The sequence below is a fragment of the Atractosteus spatula genome, chromosome 18, assembly GCF_055471065.1.
Source record: "Atractosteus spatula isolate fAtrSpa1 chromosome 18, fAtrSpa1.hap1, whole genome shotgun sequence".
NCBI lineage: Eukaryota > Metazoa > Chordata > Actinopteri > Semionotiformes > Lepisosteidae > Atractosteus > Atractosteus spatula.
The window spans coordinates 7,955,573-7,972,194 of NC_142723.1; the positions used below are offsets into that span (position 1 = coordinate 7,955,573).

At 36.3% G+C, this 16,622-nt stretch overlaps 1 protein-coding gene across 1 annotated transcript in view; it reads left to right on the forward strand.

Moving 5' to 3' along the window:
* radil (Ras association and DIL domains) overlaps positions 1 to 16,476 on the forward strand; it is a 63,432-nt gene extending 46,956 nt beyond the window's left edge. The window contains exons 10-16 of the mRNA XM_088936646.1: positions 5,391 to 5,563; positions 8,548 to 8,698; positions 9,229 to 9,419; positions 10,543 to 10,939; positions 12,692 to 12,831; positions 15,956 to 16,095; positions 16,377 to 16,476. Of these exons, the coding sequence (XP_088792772.1) occupies positions 5,391 to 5,563; positions 8,548 to 8,698; positions 9,229 to 9,419; positions 10,543 to 10,939; positions 12,692 to 12,831; positions 15,956 to 16,095; positions 16,377 to 16,476 (1,292 nt within the window). The remainder of the gene's footprint in view (positions 1 to 5,390; positions 5,564 to 8,547; positions 8,699 to 9,228; positions 9,420 to 10,542; positions 10,940 to 12,691; positions 12,832 to 15,955; positions 16,096 to 16,376) is intronic.
* The last annotated feature ends 146 nt before the right edge of the window (positions 16,477 to 16,622 follow it).

Genomic DNA, 16,622 nt, shown 5'->3' on the forward strand with positions numbered 1-16,622 from the left:
GGGACTGTAGTATGATGTGTGACTCACTGGCCAAAGACGATCAAAAGGTGGCCCTTGTGGTGTGTTAAATGTTGGTGAAATCATTGCTTAATTTAATGTAATTCTACTCTGTATTTTTAAATGCACTTAATCTGGAATAATAATATAGAATTATGTAAATAAAGATATTTTGGTAGCTGGAAGTAACAATAGTTTCTAAATGTCATTAATGATATTAATTTATGGATCTAAATATTATATAGTTATATAGCTGGTAGTAGTACCACTTTCTTTTTATTTTATTATATATCACAACATGTCAAATATTACAATTATATTAATAATATATTAATATCATGAATGAACATGAATGTGTTAGCAAATGGGAATACTGTCTATGGCAGGAGTAAAGACCAGTGCTACCGGTTTACAACAAGCCTTAAAACGAAGTCATATATATAATATAGAATATAGAAATGGTATTAAAAAGACCACTGAAACAATAATGAAAAAATGAGACAAGGCTGGGACCCCCTGAGACTGAAAACTGCTAAAAAGTGGAGGAGGGGTGATAGCTAAAAATAACCGAAGTATAATAACATCTCTGAACGTTACTAACTATATTAATTTGTTAATAATAAAATGGAAACTGAACTGAGAAATACTGTAAATATATAGCAGGTAGTAGTAGCTCTTCAACTCAGTCGCTGGCTGTGGTTCAGAGTCACACTTTGGTGGCTCAGTTGCGTTGTCTCCTCGTGATGGGGGGGAGGGAGAAAGGGTAGGGGTGGGGACTGCAATTTTGTTTTCTCACTCTGGTATGAAGAAGGACAAGCTCATACGGCTTTGGGAAGTTTGCAACCATTTTTATTTTTTTGCAACACCGCTTTGAAGTGTAATGGCAAATGAAACTATTTGTAAATAAAATGAATTCTAGGTCAGCCATCGAGATTACATTGAAATAAATATTATACTGTAACATTTACTATGTTCTTTTCAGTTTGAAATGTCTAAAATATTTTTTATAATCAAAATCTGAAATAAACTCTTTCTCTAGTAATACAATATAATTATAATTATGTGTATATTAACATTTTTCTTTATTTTTTATGTTACAGTAAATATTCACTTTTCCTTTTGTCAGCCAAAGGTTGCTTGCTGGGTTTTAATCTAAAGCACAGTGTTTTTGTTTTTTTCCACCTTTATGTCTGCTCCATTGTTTTTATCCTGTACTAGGGCTTTTACCCAAATCCCCACACTGTTTGTTTGTTTCTTAAAGTAGCTGGATATCAGTGATAGGCGATCAGTCTCTGTCAACAGACCATAACATGCTCCCATTGCAGTGCACATAACATGATAACCTGCAACAACCATTCTGGGCCCAGTCACTGGAGCAATGCATCTTCATTAAAAAAAAGACAGGAATCATCTCCTACATGGATAAGATCCATGTACACTGTAGCTCAGTGTTCCTGCTTAAGGTTATCTATTTGTGTTGTCTTCATGAGAAGGCGAACAGTTTTGTGATTGTGTCTGTCTACAGTTACTCGTTGACTATTGTGGAATTGCAGCCCAAAACTTAGTCACAAGGCAGACAACAATATTATTTCCAGCAACAAAAATTATTGGTTTAAAAAAATCATTGTGAATCACTGCCAATTTAATTTCTAAGTATTTTTAGAAAGAACACAAAGATAATAAAATATCAAACAAAATCTAATTTAGAAGTGCCGAACTGTTTTTCCGTTAGAATTTGGTAAGGTCAATCGTGTGACTTGACTTGACCTTGCTTGAGATCTGTTGCTTTTTCCTGGGGTGTAGTTACATGTGCACGTTCACCTCCCCCTAGGAGTGCGAAACATTTCAAAGGGAAACACCTTGCTCCTGCTCAGCAGTGAGCTTCATTATGAAAAGGGCTGTGCCCCAGTGCTTGTGGGCTGATGTGTCCGAACGGGCTTCCTGCCACACTATCTATATAAATGACTGCAGCAGCCATGGCAACCAGGGCACAGGAGCACTGAAGAGATGGCTAATGATACATTACAGGAGACAAAATGGAAACTTGAAGCCTTTCTCTTGCCTCCTCCCTACCCTCTGCTTTATTCAATTTACACAACTGTCTCCTCATTTCTCCTACCAGCAAAAGAATGTTTTAACACTTAAGCCGACATCCGCTTCAGGCTCCTACATCACGCATTTTCCAGAACCACAATGTGGTTACAGCTGACCTGTCAAATAGTCATAACCACGCTATGTTCATAGCGCAGCTGTCAGACCAAGTCAAACAAACTGTTTTGTGAGTCTTATTTTTCTTTTGGAACCGGCAGTAACCAAATAACAGATAACATTTTGTTATAATAGACAGTATAGAACCTTACAGATTGTAATTCCTTTTTTACAATCCTTTTTTACAACCTTAAACTCATGGTTTTATTACAAACTTTGCTTGTAACTCTTTGTGCTACAGTTGACTGTTTGAAGACTTTTGAGTAAGGAGCCTGAAATTAAGTAATTTGACATTTGTATTCCTTTTCCAAATTTGGATTTAGCTGTTACTATGTAATTCCACTCAGTGGTCAGTACCTAACAACACAGGTTTGGGGAATAGTGCAATAGGATAGGATCTGAGAGTGTGCACACTCTCCTGCATTAATATTATGTATTATATGCACTATGTAATAAAATGTTTTATTCTAAACATTGAAAATTCAAGCTCTAAACATTTTGATTTTCAGTCTATTATTTTTTTCTTCTTGGTTGAAGTAGAATTTTAGACCAAAAAAACCAACATTCCCAGAATCACAGAATTGAGAATATGAATGCTTCTGTCTTTCCCAAAAATAAATATCAAAATATATTTTTAAACAGGTTTGAGATCTGGACCTCTTTATTAATTTAAAAAATAATTTTATCATGTTGGGTAATCAAAGGTTAAACATAATTAACATAATACTATTTATAAATATATATATACAAACATGGTTTGGTTGGGTTGAGTATGTTTAGTTTTTTTTTTTCAGATTTAGCTATTATTTCAAACAGTACACAATTGACTTTCCTGTCATTAAAGGAGATGGAGATTACAGTACTAGACATTCTGTAATCCTATTATTGTGGATGGTCTTTGAAGTATTATCTGATAAAAAACACTAAACATATTATTGTACTTAAATAATATAGTGTAACAACTTGCAACTCGGTAGATTAATTTACACTTAATTAGTTAATGTAAAAGAAATTTTAATTAAGTTAGAGACAGAATATGTTTGAACTGTTACATAAAGCCATGTATTTACACCTTGGATTGAATGTTGAAAGCCTTTACATTTCTTTTATTTGGTCACTGTCACCACTTCTAATATTTATTAAAATCCTTTTAAGTTGTGATAGCATTTCATTAAGAGCAGGTCTTAAAGTGCCCTGTATGAAGTGATTCAGGTGAATTTCAATTCTTAAGCTATAAAAGTAAAAATAAAAAAAAAATTATTGTTTGCTTGAAAAAAATATAATTGCAACCAAAGAATAAAGAATATATTAAAAACAAATTGTTACAGGAACATTGTCCCAGTTAAATATTCAGAAAGCCACTTCTAAAAGAAAATTAATGCAAGGAATTATGAGATGTATTATAGTTGAGAATATCTACAGTACTTGTTTTAGGCTGGTTACATCCTGTCTCCCCTTTTTGAAGTGTTGTAGGAGTTGTAATTATATATAGATATAATTATATACAATATAAATGAGGTAAAAGCACAGTTACAATGGAATTCAAATCTAAATCTCTATTTTTGATGCATAGAAAGTCTTGAAAAGCAGAAGCCCAGCAGTGCACTGCAGTTCCAGTATAAGAGAGTTCTGTGATTTCAGATGCTGTACTGCATGTTCTTATTTTGTAAATACATTTTCCCAAGGGAGTAATAATGTCTACAATATTTATATTCCTGCATCACATTCTCTCTCTTTCCCACGAATGCTCTGCAAAAGTATGCTGCAGTGTGGGATTTCTGGAGAGAATTATGCCTTATAACACCTGCAGGAAAACAGTTTTTATTCCTGCACTTTCAAAAGGCCTTGTAGAACTTAAGGAAGACTACATATTCATGTCCATCTCTGATCAAATACTGTACATTGCAAAACTATTGTGTCTCTAGGGTCAATGATTTATTATTCTGTGCCATTTACAGTGGAAAACAATTTTTTCAGTAATCTTTTTTACAAATCATACATTTGTTCTTAAACTGGTTTTGATTCATATTTGATATATAATTGGACAGTAGATCAGAATTGGTCATTAGAAGAACCCCGTTAGAATCATTTAGTTGCTTAAAGTTCGTTTGACTTAGGATTAATCAATTTCAGTAACTCTGTAATAACTGAGTAATCAATCGCTCAAATATAGTGACCCAATGTGAGGAAACCAACTTGATTTGTGAATCATTTCTCCCACGTTAAAAGTAAGTGTTTTGATGGCATAAATCTAAGTGTGTAATAAAGAGTTAAATAAAGTAAAATACATATTACCTAAACAGAATTGTGACCTTATTCGGAGATAATAGTGAAAAATAAATGTACAAATTATAGTTCACACTTAAGCCTGAAACCACCCAGTTTGTTAGTTTTTTCCTTCATCTTAACAGGCATATTACATACAGTAGTTTCAAACAATATATATTTTAATATTTTATTAATATATGCATGTACTATAATAATGTATTTATTATATTACACACTGTGAATACCTGCAGACAGATTGTGGCATTTGTGCTTCATCTCATAGTGTGAAATATTAATTCAAGGCTTCATTTTAGACTTTCCAAATGGTGATTCTTGTAGGTATGAACATTTTCCTTGTCTATTATTCCTTTATGAACAATGCCCCAGCATAGGCTACTCGAAATCTCTGTAGGCATCACATTCCCCAGCATAATAAAAGTTCACCAAAGTAGTCTACTCTATTCTGTACTCAGTCCTTAAGTTAATGGCTAAAATGTTCTCTAGGATGACATTTATTCTCACTGTATTATAGCTGGCCTAGAAATATAGAAAAAAAGAATTATATAATTTCCTCTCCACAGTTATATTAGATGCTGCAACTGCTGATAATAATTAATACTTCCCGTTTGGATGGTTCTAATTCAACAATCTGACCTCAGGTTATAAACTATTAAACATAGGATTGATTACTGTACTGAAGATGTCTAGACAATCCCTCTACAGACTGAAATATGTAATAAAAAACAGATCAATTCATGCTCATAAATTAGTTTTTTAGAACGGGGATATGGGAAAAAATGCTAAACAGTGTGATAGCCAAATTTCTCTTCATAATACACATGTGAAAGATATTCACACAGCTTTCATCAGTACTGAGGATCACTCCAGTCCTAACGATGATGTTTCTCCCTGTACAGGCCCTGCCCGTGGGTGGCTCTGCTGGGCCCATGGGGTGCGGATCCAGGCCAGTTTACGGATGGTATTGGACTGGGCAGGGAAGGCAGGACTCGGTCACCTAGCTGAGAAGTTCTTCAGCAAATTCTCCAGTGCTGTGAGCTTGCTGGCCACACCTACCGAACAGCTTGTGCAGGTACAGTATGGTTGACATGCCCAGATTTTTTTCTTAAACCCTTATGAAAGTTCACCACACACCATACCACAATTTTTTTTTTACAGAATTTGAGAAGAACAGGTAAATTCACGGAGCAGTTTATTTTATTCTTCCTTTAACTCTCATTATCTTGAATCACCAGTTGTGTATTTTTCACATTCATGGCTTTGAAACCAATGACCTCACATAAAGGAGTATAAATGAAGTGCAGACTACCTCTATAGAATGTCATTTGGCATAATCATCTTATGACATTAAAATTTGATCCACATGTTAAGTAATTAAAGTTATGTGTACACTTATTAGCCAGTCAGGACTGAGTTAAAGCTATATGTACTGTTGTCATGACACTGCTGTATGTAAGCAGTGAGTCATTGTAACTACGCAATATGTTTGCCATGAATCATTGTGATGGAGGGGCTTGTCATTGTGATCAATAATATTGATTTCAATACCAGAATTATAATATTTGGGTCCTTAAGGATATTTTAGCATTTATAACAGACACATGGATTTTTATGGTTCTTGTATTTGTAATTTTCATTATATTGTCACAAAGACAATGTTCTGAAAGGACATTAAAAATCTCCTCAATGTGAAAGCCTATGATAATATTAATTTTGCACAGAAGATGCAATTAGTTACGTGAAAAGCAGGATATAATATTACCTATCAACATTTTATTCTCTTTGCAGACTTTTGGCAGTATAGTCAACAAATAGAGAAATGAATTAATTTTGTAGGTTTATTAAATGCCTCCTGCTACTTTCTATTCTGCATTCCATCACCATGTGTTCCTTTACTGCAGCCAGAGATTCTCAGGAGGAATAATTCTTCTTCCAGTTGCTTAGTAAAGCTCTCCATGTGTTTGGTCCCCATAAATATGTCTTTTGTTTGTGTCTTTACCTCTGTAGATATTCAGTTTTATCAATTTTATTGACTAAAATGGGTGCACATTATTAAAGTGTAACCTGTCAAGAATAAATGCACAATTATAACTTTAATTTCTGACATGGAAAAATGTCATATACCTCCTACACATTTATGACCCACCCAAAATGCGTTCTATTCCGACCTGCCCACCTTTGAACCACTCATCTTTTAGCACATCACAAGCAGCACATAGCCGTACAGGCGAAGATTGGAGAGGAACCACATCTCTCACCAGCAGCACTGCGAAATTGCAAGTGCCTGGTCAGCCACAGTGGCTCTGTGGCCAACTATCCCTGCCCTACCCTCAGCAGCACAAAGGGAATCCAATGGCCATCAGCTGCAGACATGACCCAGGCTCGAACCTGCAACACCTGGATCACAGGATGCTCAACCTGTGCACGGGCGAGCACCTTTACCGCAGGGTCTATCCTTCAATAGCCAGGCAGCTCTTTGTTTTATCCTGTTGAAGTGCACTAGGCAAAATGCCACACACATCATATCCACAGAATAAAGAATTCAGCAAAGTGGCTGGGAAGTCCATGTTCATCTTTAGTTTAGGTTCTGCCACTGCTAACTAGCTAATAAAATACTGTGAAAGCAAATCCAATCACGACCCTTATTAGTGAAATATATACTGCAGACCCTGTGAGCTGTAGACAAATTTTTAGTATTTTGTTATTATTTTTAATAGCTATCATTTTAAAATTGTTATATTTATAGGTTTATACATTGTTCTTATAGATACATCATACTGCAGAAATAATGTGAACTTTAGCAAACATTGTTCTTTTAATGTTTTCAACTTAACATTTATCACTTTAATTCAAAAATTACATATATAAATGCTAAATAGTTACCTTTTCCATCTTGAAAAAATATAAAAACCACAAAGTAATATCCTGTAGCACAACTGTAGAGAAAAAACAGGATTTTTTTATGAACCGAGTTACAAATTACACACAGACATTGGCAGAACAATTAAGGTTTATGCTTCAGCAGACAATAACTGGGTGTCATTTGGATATTAAATGGTCGCTTGGGTAATATTCCACATGCCACTCTACAGTTTAGTTTTGTATATTAATACTAGGTATAAATATCTGGCCTCAGGAAATCATCCCACTTCCCATTTAATAATAACTTTCTGCCTGACAGGCACATTAGGAAGGAAACAAAGTAATATCTCATTGTATAGTAGTATCACACATGTGTCCTTTGGTGTTGTTTTACATAATAAAGAATTGCTTACTACAACATTTGAGTCAAAGCCGCCAATAAATTAATTTTTAGTTTAAACACTGGTTGTTTTTTTATGATTATGAACGCTTATTTCACCTGCTCACCTGATCTTCAGCTTTTTATCAGTCCTGTATTGACTGCTTCATCCAATCTCTCATGGCCTACTTTCTGCACATAAGGATATGCATTGCGTAAATATTATGTTAAGGGATAAATAGTATGTTTAACTTCTTTTGCATACCTTCATTATCTGTGGACAAAATCCATCAGATGCCAAAAGGAGTTTCTGTATAAAATGTTTTCAATTTTAATTTTTACAAATAGCAGCATTATGTTTTGTTATCAACAAATCTCAGCTGCTAACTAAGGCTGGTCCGGGTTAGTACAGGGATAGAAAACCTCCAAGGAAAACCCGGTTGTGGCTGTAAGTGGTTGGTGAATCAGCAGGTGACAGTCATCCATCTGGACCAGAATATCCTAAAAAAAAGATTCTCTAGGATGTTAACCTGGGAGATTGTGTTGTAAGAGCTGCTGTCTTTATGAGTCTTTAAACTGCAGTTCTGACTACTTGGTCACTGAAGGTACAATACTGTGGAATTGTTAATATTAGTAGGAATTTCTATATAATGTTGTTAATTTCCTGCAATGTGGAATTCTTTCTTTATACAGTATAACGTGCTTATAATAAATGATGTCCATATAAGTTTGTGTAAGGCTCAGTAAAACAGAAAAATAAAGCTAAAAGCAGATGAATGAGAGCTCAGAAGCAGGCTCTTTCTCGGTTTCAACAGATGAGCTGGAAGTCCTTGTGTGCTGAGTACCCTGCGCTCAAACCAGTGCAGCTGCACCGCCTGCTGACGCAGTACCAGCTAGCCCCAGAGACCGGCCTCGTGCCCAGCTGGCAGCCCAGCCCAGAAGAGGAAGCTCAGATCTACAGGACAGGTAAAGGGCACCAGCAAGATTGCTTGGTGCTGGCGAATCCCCAGCTGCACAGCAGCTGTCCTGTACTGTGTTCTCTCCCTCCAGGGCTCTCTACTGAAGGTGCACTAAACGAAGTGTCAAACAGAAAGAAAAGAGGTGGAAAAACTGGAAACTTCACATGTGACGTTTCAGTCTATACAACGCTCATTTAGTTTGTTTTAAGTCTTCTAATAAATAAAAAAAAACAGATGTAAAGAGTGAATTACAGTTTCAATTTTTAATATTGCTCTCTATGCAATATTTGAACTAATGCATTTTGTATTTAAATCAGCCAAGACTGGTTATTATAACAGAAGTACACAATACTTTTTGTCTTCTAGATACAGACTTATGCTCTGTTTCATATGCCTTGGTTTTCCTTGTACAAAGACCGAGTTGTCACATCCATATAACATCTTCATACAGGATTACTTCTTCCATTACTTCAGGGGGAAATGAATGAACTAAGATTTGCTGTTCACAAATTACCATTTTCATTTGCTGCTTTTCAGTGGGCCTTTTAGAGAGTTTTGAAAACCATCCTCCCATTGTGCTGCCCAGCAGTGGCTTTAAAGTGGACCTGGAGTGCGATGCTGTGGACAACAACATCTACAGGCAGCTTCTCTATGTGCGCCACTTCCTGTGGGGCTTGAGAACCAAGTCCCCCTCCACAAATGGCAGCTCAGATTCACAGGAAATTCAGGTGACATCAGCCTTCATTCTCCTACTGTTTGCATTTTTGATTGTTTACCTGTAAAATTAAGGATAACTATAGGATAGTTATTTTAAAAAGGACTATAGTACATTTACCTCAATCTGAGAGAGAGTATCAGTGATGTATGAATTTATTTGCTTTTGTTATGTTTGTTATGTACAGTATTTTGTTGATATGATATTGTCACTCTATCCTGAATATGCAGACTTACTGTATGGATTCTGGGATTCCTACAGTTGCATATTTATTTTCTTTGCCATATAACTTTAACTAAATCTTAGCAAAAACTGAGCATCTTACTCATAAACACTGAAATAAAACAAGGGATAGACCAGACAATAGTGTTAACTTCCTTAATTAAATTCCCCTTCTTAAAAATATTTTTTGGCTGAAATCGTTTTGAGTTCCCACATTGCCTTCCAGTCTGTTTGGGAACTCTAAATCACTTAACCACAGCTCATCTGCTGTAATCCAGGCCATGTGCTGGAAGCAGATGTAGAGGTTTAGCAGTAGTTATAATCCCACAGATAAAAGGAACCCTTAGCTCACAGCTACAGCACATTGGTAGACATGAAAATCATTCCTAATCTTATTAAGAGTTTAAGATGTCTAATGAAGCAATATGCCTTCTGGGATTATGATAGGTTTACATGTGCTTTTCATTTTCTAAGAGTTTCATCTAGGGACTTTACATTTAAAGTATATATGTAATTTACATATTTGTTGCTTACCCCATAGTGGATACAGTGCATAATATTTTGTATTTATTCCACAATTGTTTTTAATTTCCCCTGAAGGGCTTTATTAACCATTTCTGTACAAAATGGTCATGCTGTCATTTTTGCACTAGCAAAGTTTCCTCACTGTACTTATTTTTCTAAGATTAATTTTTAAGGATGCAATCTATGGCTATCTCAGTCTCTAGAATCTTTTCTTGCACCTTGATATGCTTTGTTCAGTTCATTTGAAACACATACATTTAACTTGTCGCTACTGTTGGACACAGACCTGTTAAAGCTTCTCCTTATTCTCTGGTCTGACACCAGACTTGCTCTCATAATGGATTACTGGTGCTTTGTTACAGCATGTGTTCTGCTCTTTCTGCTTCCAGAGAGAGCTGCCACTTTCTCACAGCAGCCCAAGGCACATGTCCCCTGGGGGACAAATCTCGTCTACTGAGCCCCACAGGCCTGGTACTCACATGGATCCAGAAGTGGATGGGAGAGTTTCGGTGGTGTCCAACCTGAGCAGCAGCTCCAGGGAAGCCCACTGTCAAGAGACACTGAAAGAGAAACTTCATCAGGTGCAGTTGCAGTCCAGTCTGAGGAGAAACGGCTCATTCCGGGAGAGCATGCAGCCCCTCGACCCTTCCTGCCTGCTAACCCCTCCCAACACTCCTCTGTACCCTGACCTCGGCGACCCAGACAAACCACAGGTCAAAGGCTGCAGTAGGACCCCCCTTGACCTAAAAAAAGGAGTCAATGGCTTCATTGCCAATGGAGTGGAAGGTGAGTTCACAGGGATGTGCGGATGTAACCTTTCAACCTTCATGTTGAATTTATTAAATCGACAGACCATGGAAAATATCATTAGTACCATTCTGTGGAATATTTCAGATTTATCAACTTTTCTCTAGAAAGAAAAGATTGTTTTGTTCTACTATTATGGAGGTGTTTTGTTCAAAAACAGACTCAAACTAGGTTACGATGTTGCAAAGTATTCCATATATTTGTTAGTGTAACTCATTTAACAACATAAGTTCATCTTCCCATTTAAAGTATTTTAATTTTTTTCCATCAAATTTTATTCATAGAGTGATGTGATGTGAAGAATGACTCTTCTATAGACTTTGATTATATTCTCTTCTGGTTCTGCACTCCTGGAAGAAAATAAGATTTCAAAATATAAATGTCAACATTAAGGTGAAACATGCACTGATCATTCAGTTTACATCTTGGAAACCTGAAATCAAATATTCAGTTGCATTTGCAACTGACCTGACCTGTTCTTTTTTTAAAAAAAAAACAAGATTAGGGAAATAAAACATTAACCAGGTAAATTATCTGTACTATTTTGTTTTTTAAGAGACAAAATATTTTAGTTTTTTTGATGTGAAAAAATAAAATAATTATCTACTACAAAGCAAATGACCAAATCCCCTCCTCTTTGATGATCAGCTGTGTCCTAGTTGTCAAATTCTATCTTCAGCCCCAAGTGCATATAGCTGCTTCCTCTGTGCCAAACATGAACCCAATGCCCCCTTCTCCAGCCATTAGGACTCTCAGCCACCTACCTTTTCTTAGATTTAAAACTTATATTTGAAGGGTCAACCTACATGTTCATGTTACAATAGATATTTACAGCAAAGGAACAAGTAATAGGTTTATTCCATGCTGAAAAAAAGAAGAAAGAAAACACAACGTTTCGGCCGTGGGGCTTTCTTCAGGTGTGAAGAAGGCTCCACGGCCAAAATGTTGTGTTTTCTTTCTTCTTTTTTTCAGCATGGAATAAACCTATTACTTGTTCCTTTGCAGACTACGTATGCTGACGCAGCTACCCACCTGAACTACTATAGATATTTACAGGTCAGTTATAATTGTTGTCAGTAACAGAATGTATTTCTAACATAAACAACAAAAGCTGGAAGGAGTGCATTTAAGGTTGCCCGCTAAAAAAAAATTCCTTGTGATTTTCAACATGGACTTAAACAGAGACAAATGAACAATAACTGATTGCTACTTTTTGCTTTTAAATGTTCTCTGATCTTCGTTGGGTAGAATTGCAATACAATAATGGTAACAATAAACTTTATTTTGTATAGCACCTTTATTATATTAGAGAAAAAATAAAATTGTCTTAACTATTTTGTAGTTGTACTATTTGTTTTGTTTCTTTATTATTGTAAAGTTACCTACATTAGGAATGTGCTTTTGGCCTGTTTATTATTACATTGTCCTACCTCTCACAGATTCTGCAAGATATTAATAACTCTCTACAGCCCTTCAGACAATCTGATCATCTGCATCTGAATTTCTTTTACTTTGGAGAATGGACTTTAGTGCAAGCACATGAAGGCTCAAAGTATCTGGTTAGGGCCAGTTGGCAACTAAAACTTGTTACACATTCAGAAGCAGTACTTTTTACTTTTTAAAAGACTACTCAGCTAACTGTACTTCACTGCTGAAGCTCTGCATTAAGAAGTGGGTAACTGTGGCAGTAGGAGGCAAGCACAGTCTACTGTGTGTTTGTATCTCATGCAGGCAACATGAGTGGGGTCTTTGACTTCCCGACCCCAGTGTCCTCCAGTCACAGCTCAGCTGCTGACGATTTCTGTTACGTGTTTATAGTGGAACTGGACAAAGGACCCTTTGGACTGGGCATGGGACTGATTGATGGGCTGGTAAGTTCACAGTCAACTTTTGTTTAAATCATGACGAAGACTGTTATGGCTAGGCTGCATTCCATGATTTCCAAATAGAGTGCCTTGCAAACGTATTCAGATCCATCCCATGGTGACCCATTTTGTGACATTGCAACTTGAGTATGCTCATATTTTTAAAAACTTAATAAAATTTATTCAACAAATTTGGCATTAGGTCAAATTCTAATTTCACATTTATGCTCTCCTACATATAAATACCCAGCTATCCACAATTCTGAATGCATCTTTTCTATCATTCTGCAATTCAGTCTCAGTGGAGACAGTTGTCTCTTGCACTCTGAATTGCTCTCATGTCAACCAGGAATGGAGTTACTTTCTTACATCTTCTCAAACAGCAGCTCTTCAACATCACATTACCCTTTGGAAAACAACTGTCTCTGAACCTGTCATGCTGTCTGCTCTTTTATTTAATTTCTCCTCATTTCATCAACCCTTCCTGGATCTACAATTAATGTGGTCACTTTGTTTCCTTTTCCCTCTGTCTCTTTTCTCCCAATTCCACTTATACTGTTCTCTCCATCCCCCCTTCTTTCTATTTCTGGTTAAGCATCCAACCCAATGTATGTATGGCACCAGGCTATTTTGTTGTTTTGTCTCCCTTTTCCCCAGTGCCTATTTTCTGGTCATGGCCCTGGCTGCTATGGTGATGGGTTCTATTCCCTTTATCACCCCTTTTATCCCCCCCTTTGCTCCTTTCTCCATTGGTGTCCATATGGTGCGGTGTCAGCCCTCTTTCCTCTGAAAACCATTCCACCTGCGAATGTAGCTGATAGTTCCTCTTCTTTTTGGAGTTCTGCTTGGTATCCATTTTCACCCATTCAGTTCTAGAAAACGTCAGCTAACAGTACTTCTCTACCTTTTCCTTCCTGCTTCTTTGTCAGTATAGTTCAAGTTACTTCAGTTCACTGTCTGTCTAGGATTTGGTGGCTGTACTGCCACCCGTTTCTTGACTTGCATTCCATCACCTGCATCATATAGATAGATAATACTTTATTAATCCCGTAGGGAAATTGATGATGATATATGATGATATTGATGATATATGCTTTTTATGCACTTCATTTTCCACTAGTATTATTCTGAAAAGTTCCATATCTGAATATTTTTTATGTAACAAAGCTTAAGCCCTTCATCATAAGTGTTATCATTTTCTCAGGCAGATGATCAAATGCTGATGTATAAAGTATGCTCCCCTTTTATTTGTGGTGGCTCAATTCTTCATTGCTAGAATTGTACCAACCTACTGAGACATTTTAATCAATATTTAAATGCTCAGACTGAATACTGCTAATGGTAAGATTGATCTTACATTAAATGTACAGACTTAACAGTATCAGAAAAAATAAATTAACTATGTTGACTGCATAAGTATTCAGATATGTGAACTGATTATTTGTTGGAAGCCCTTTTGCCAATATTACAGTCACCAGTGTTTTTGGTTAAGTCTCTACAAACTTTTCACAACAGCATGGAGCAATTATTTGCCATTTATCTTGGCAGATTTGCTCAGTAGAAGGCAGGACTTTAGGCCACTCAAGGAGATTCACTTTCTTATTCTTAAGCAACTACAGTGGAAAAGAAAAGCTTTGGAATTGTGCTTTGAACCATTGTCTTGCAGATAAATTAAATTTTGTCCCAGTTCTAGGACTGAAGCAGGTTTAAGAATTGCCAGTATTTTGCTCTATCTATGCTACAATCAGTCTTGACAAGATTCCCAGTCCTTGCTGATGAGAATCAGAACTAAAATATAATGCTGCCACCAACATGCATGAGAGCAGGGGCAGTGACTGTGTTGGGTTTTCTTCAGATGTAAGATGTTTAGAAAAAAACCTCAAATTTTGTCTTCGATGACCAATAAACTTTCACTTAGGTGCTTTGGGGTTATCGGGAAATTGCTGATCAACTATTGGATTGGCTATTGGATTTCATAAAGTTTTATTTACTCTTAAATAATGTAAACCACTATTAACTGTGCAGAGGCCACTAATTGTGTGGTTCATTACAGTAATTCTTTATACTGAAAGTTTAGGTTTAGCACAGCAAGGGGTTTGAATACTTATGCAATCATGATCTTTCCATTTTTCTCTCAATTTCTTTTTTGTTATGAGGATGTGGAATGGATTATGTATAGTACATAACAAAGAGTACTTCAAGGTATAACTGCAAGCTTTAAAGCAACTAAATATGATTTAACCTAAAGATTCTGAATACTTTTGGAAGGCACTGTATAGGCACTAATTAATATGACTAATCTTAACATTTATCCTTCTGTTAAACTAATATAAAGTTTTTCTGTTGCTCATATTTACGAACCAGCATTTTAGACCAGCTATCTTGTATAGCAATAATAAGAGCATGTTGGGAAGTACCTTGTAATGTCTAGAGGGACTTCTTATTAAATATACCCTAAGATCAGTTGTCATTCTGGAGAAAAAGCCCAGTACTGTGTTTTGTCCTGTAGGTTTTGTGATGACTGGCAAATGATTTAAACCACCATTATAGCTCAACAATTTTACTTGGAACAAAGAAGATGGAGCACGTCCAGTTTCAAAAGATGCAAAGCCATCAAATCCTATAAAGACTTAAATATGTAAATGAAAGAGCAGTGAAGGCTTGAGGGCCTTTGGTTTATAAGGGAATATCAGTATTACAAAATTGATTCTTTTGGCCTTGGAGGCATTTCTTCTCTATTCTAATGCTAACCCACAAACAGCAAGATTCAGTCAAGCAAAACAACTTTGGACACCAGAAGAGCAGCAAAGAACCCCGATTTAAGATCAGTTTAATAAATGAAACCATAATCGGTTCTTGGGCTATAAAACAAAAGATAACATTGAAGCCACATGCCCTTCTGCATTGAATTATCTTTTTTAATAGGATAAACTGAGTACTGTAACCACATGACTCCTTAAGAATTACAATGCCCAACTAGGAATAAGTGGCTCGCTTCTGACACGGATACATACTGTGCTGTATTCTACTAGATGCGTAAATTCTTTTATTTTGTGGTGTTTTTTTTTAAAAACAATTACACAAAAATGAGCAGAGACTTCTGTATGGATGATTTCTTCCCACTATTTAGCATACTCCGCTCAATTCCCCTGGAATCTACATCAGAACCCTGATTCCTGATGGGCCGGCCGCAGCTGATGGACGACTTAGTATCGGGGACAGAATCCTGGCTGTGAATGGAACTAGCCTCATTGGAGCAGATTATCAGAGGTCACTCTTATTTCTTAATCTGAAGACATGGTGCTTAAGAAGTCATCTGTTAGTGGTTCAGTCTAAGAATTGGTATCCTCCAGATAGCTGTTTCTTTGAATTCAAATTTATTGTGATGCTACCACTGCTCCTTACTTTCAGACTGACACAGAGCACCATTATATGACATGTAAAATTAAAAAAGAATACCTGTATTGCACGCTTCTGTCCAGATTCTTGTTTGTCCGGTATCAAGGCCAAGGAAATAGATTGATCTGACACATGCTTTCATTTCTTCACAGTGCGGTAGACCTCATCAGACTAGGAGGCGGCAGACTGCGTTTTCTTGTTGCGAAGTCAGATCTGGACATCTCTCAGAAAATCAGTGCTTCATCATGTTGAAAACCAGTGACACACTCCATCTCTCCACCAGAGAACAGTTAAAAAGGTACCAAGGTGCCCTGGCAAAGTGCTGCTCCAAAACACAATAAGGCAGTACTTTATTTTTTACAGAATCACAGAAGGCTACTAAAAACTTATATAATGTA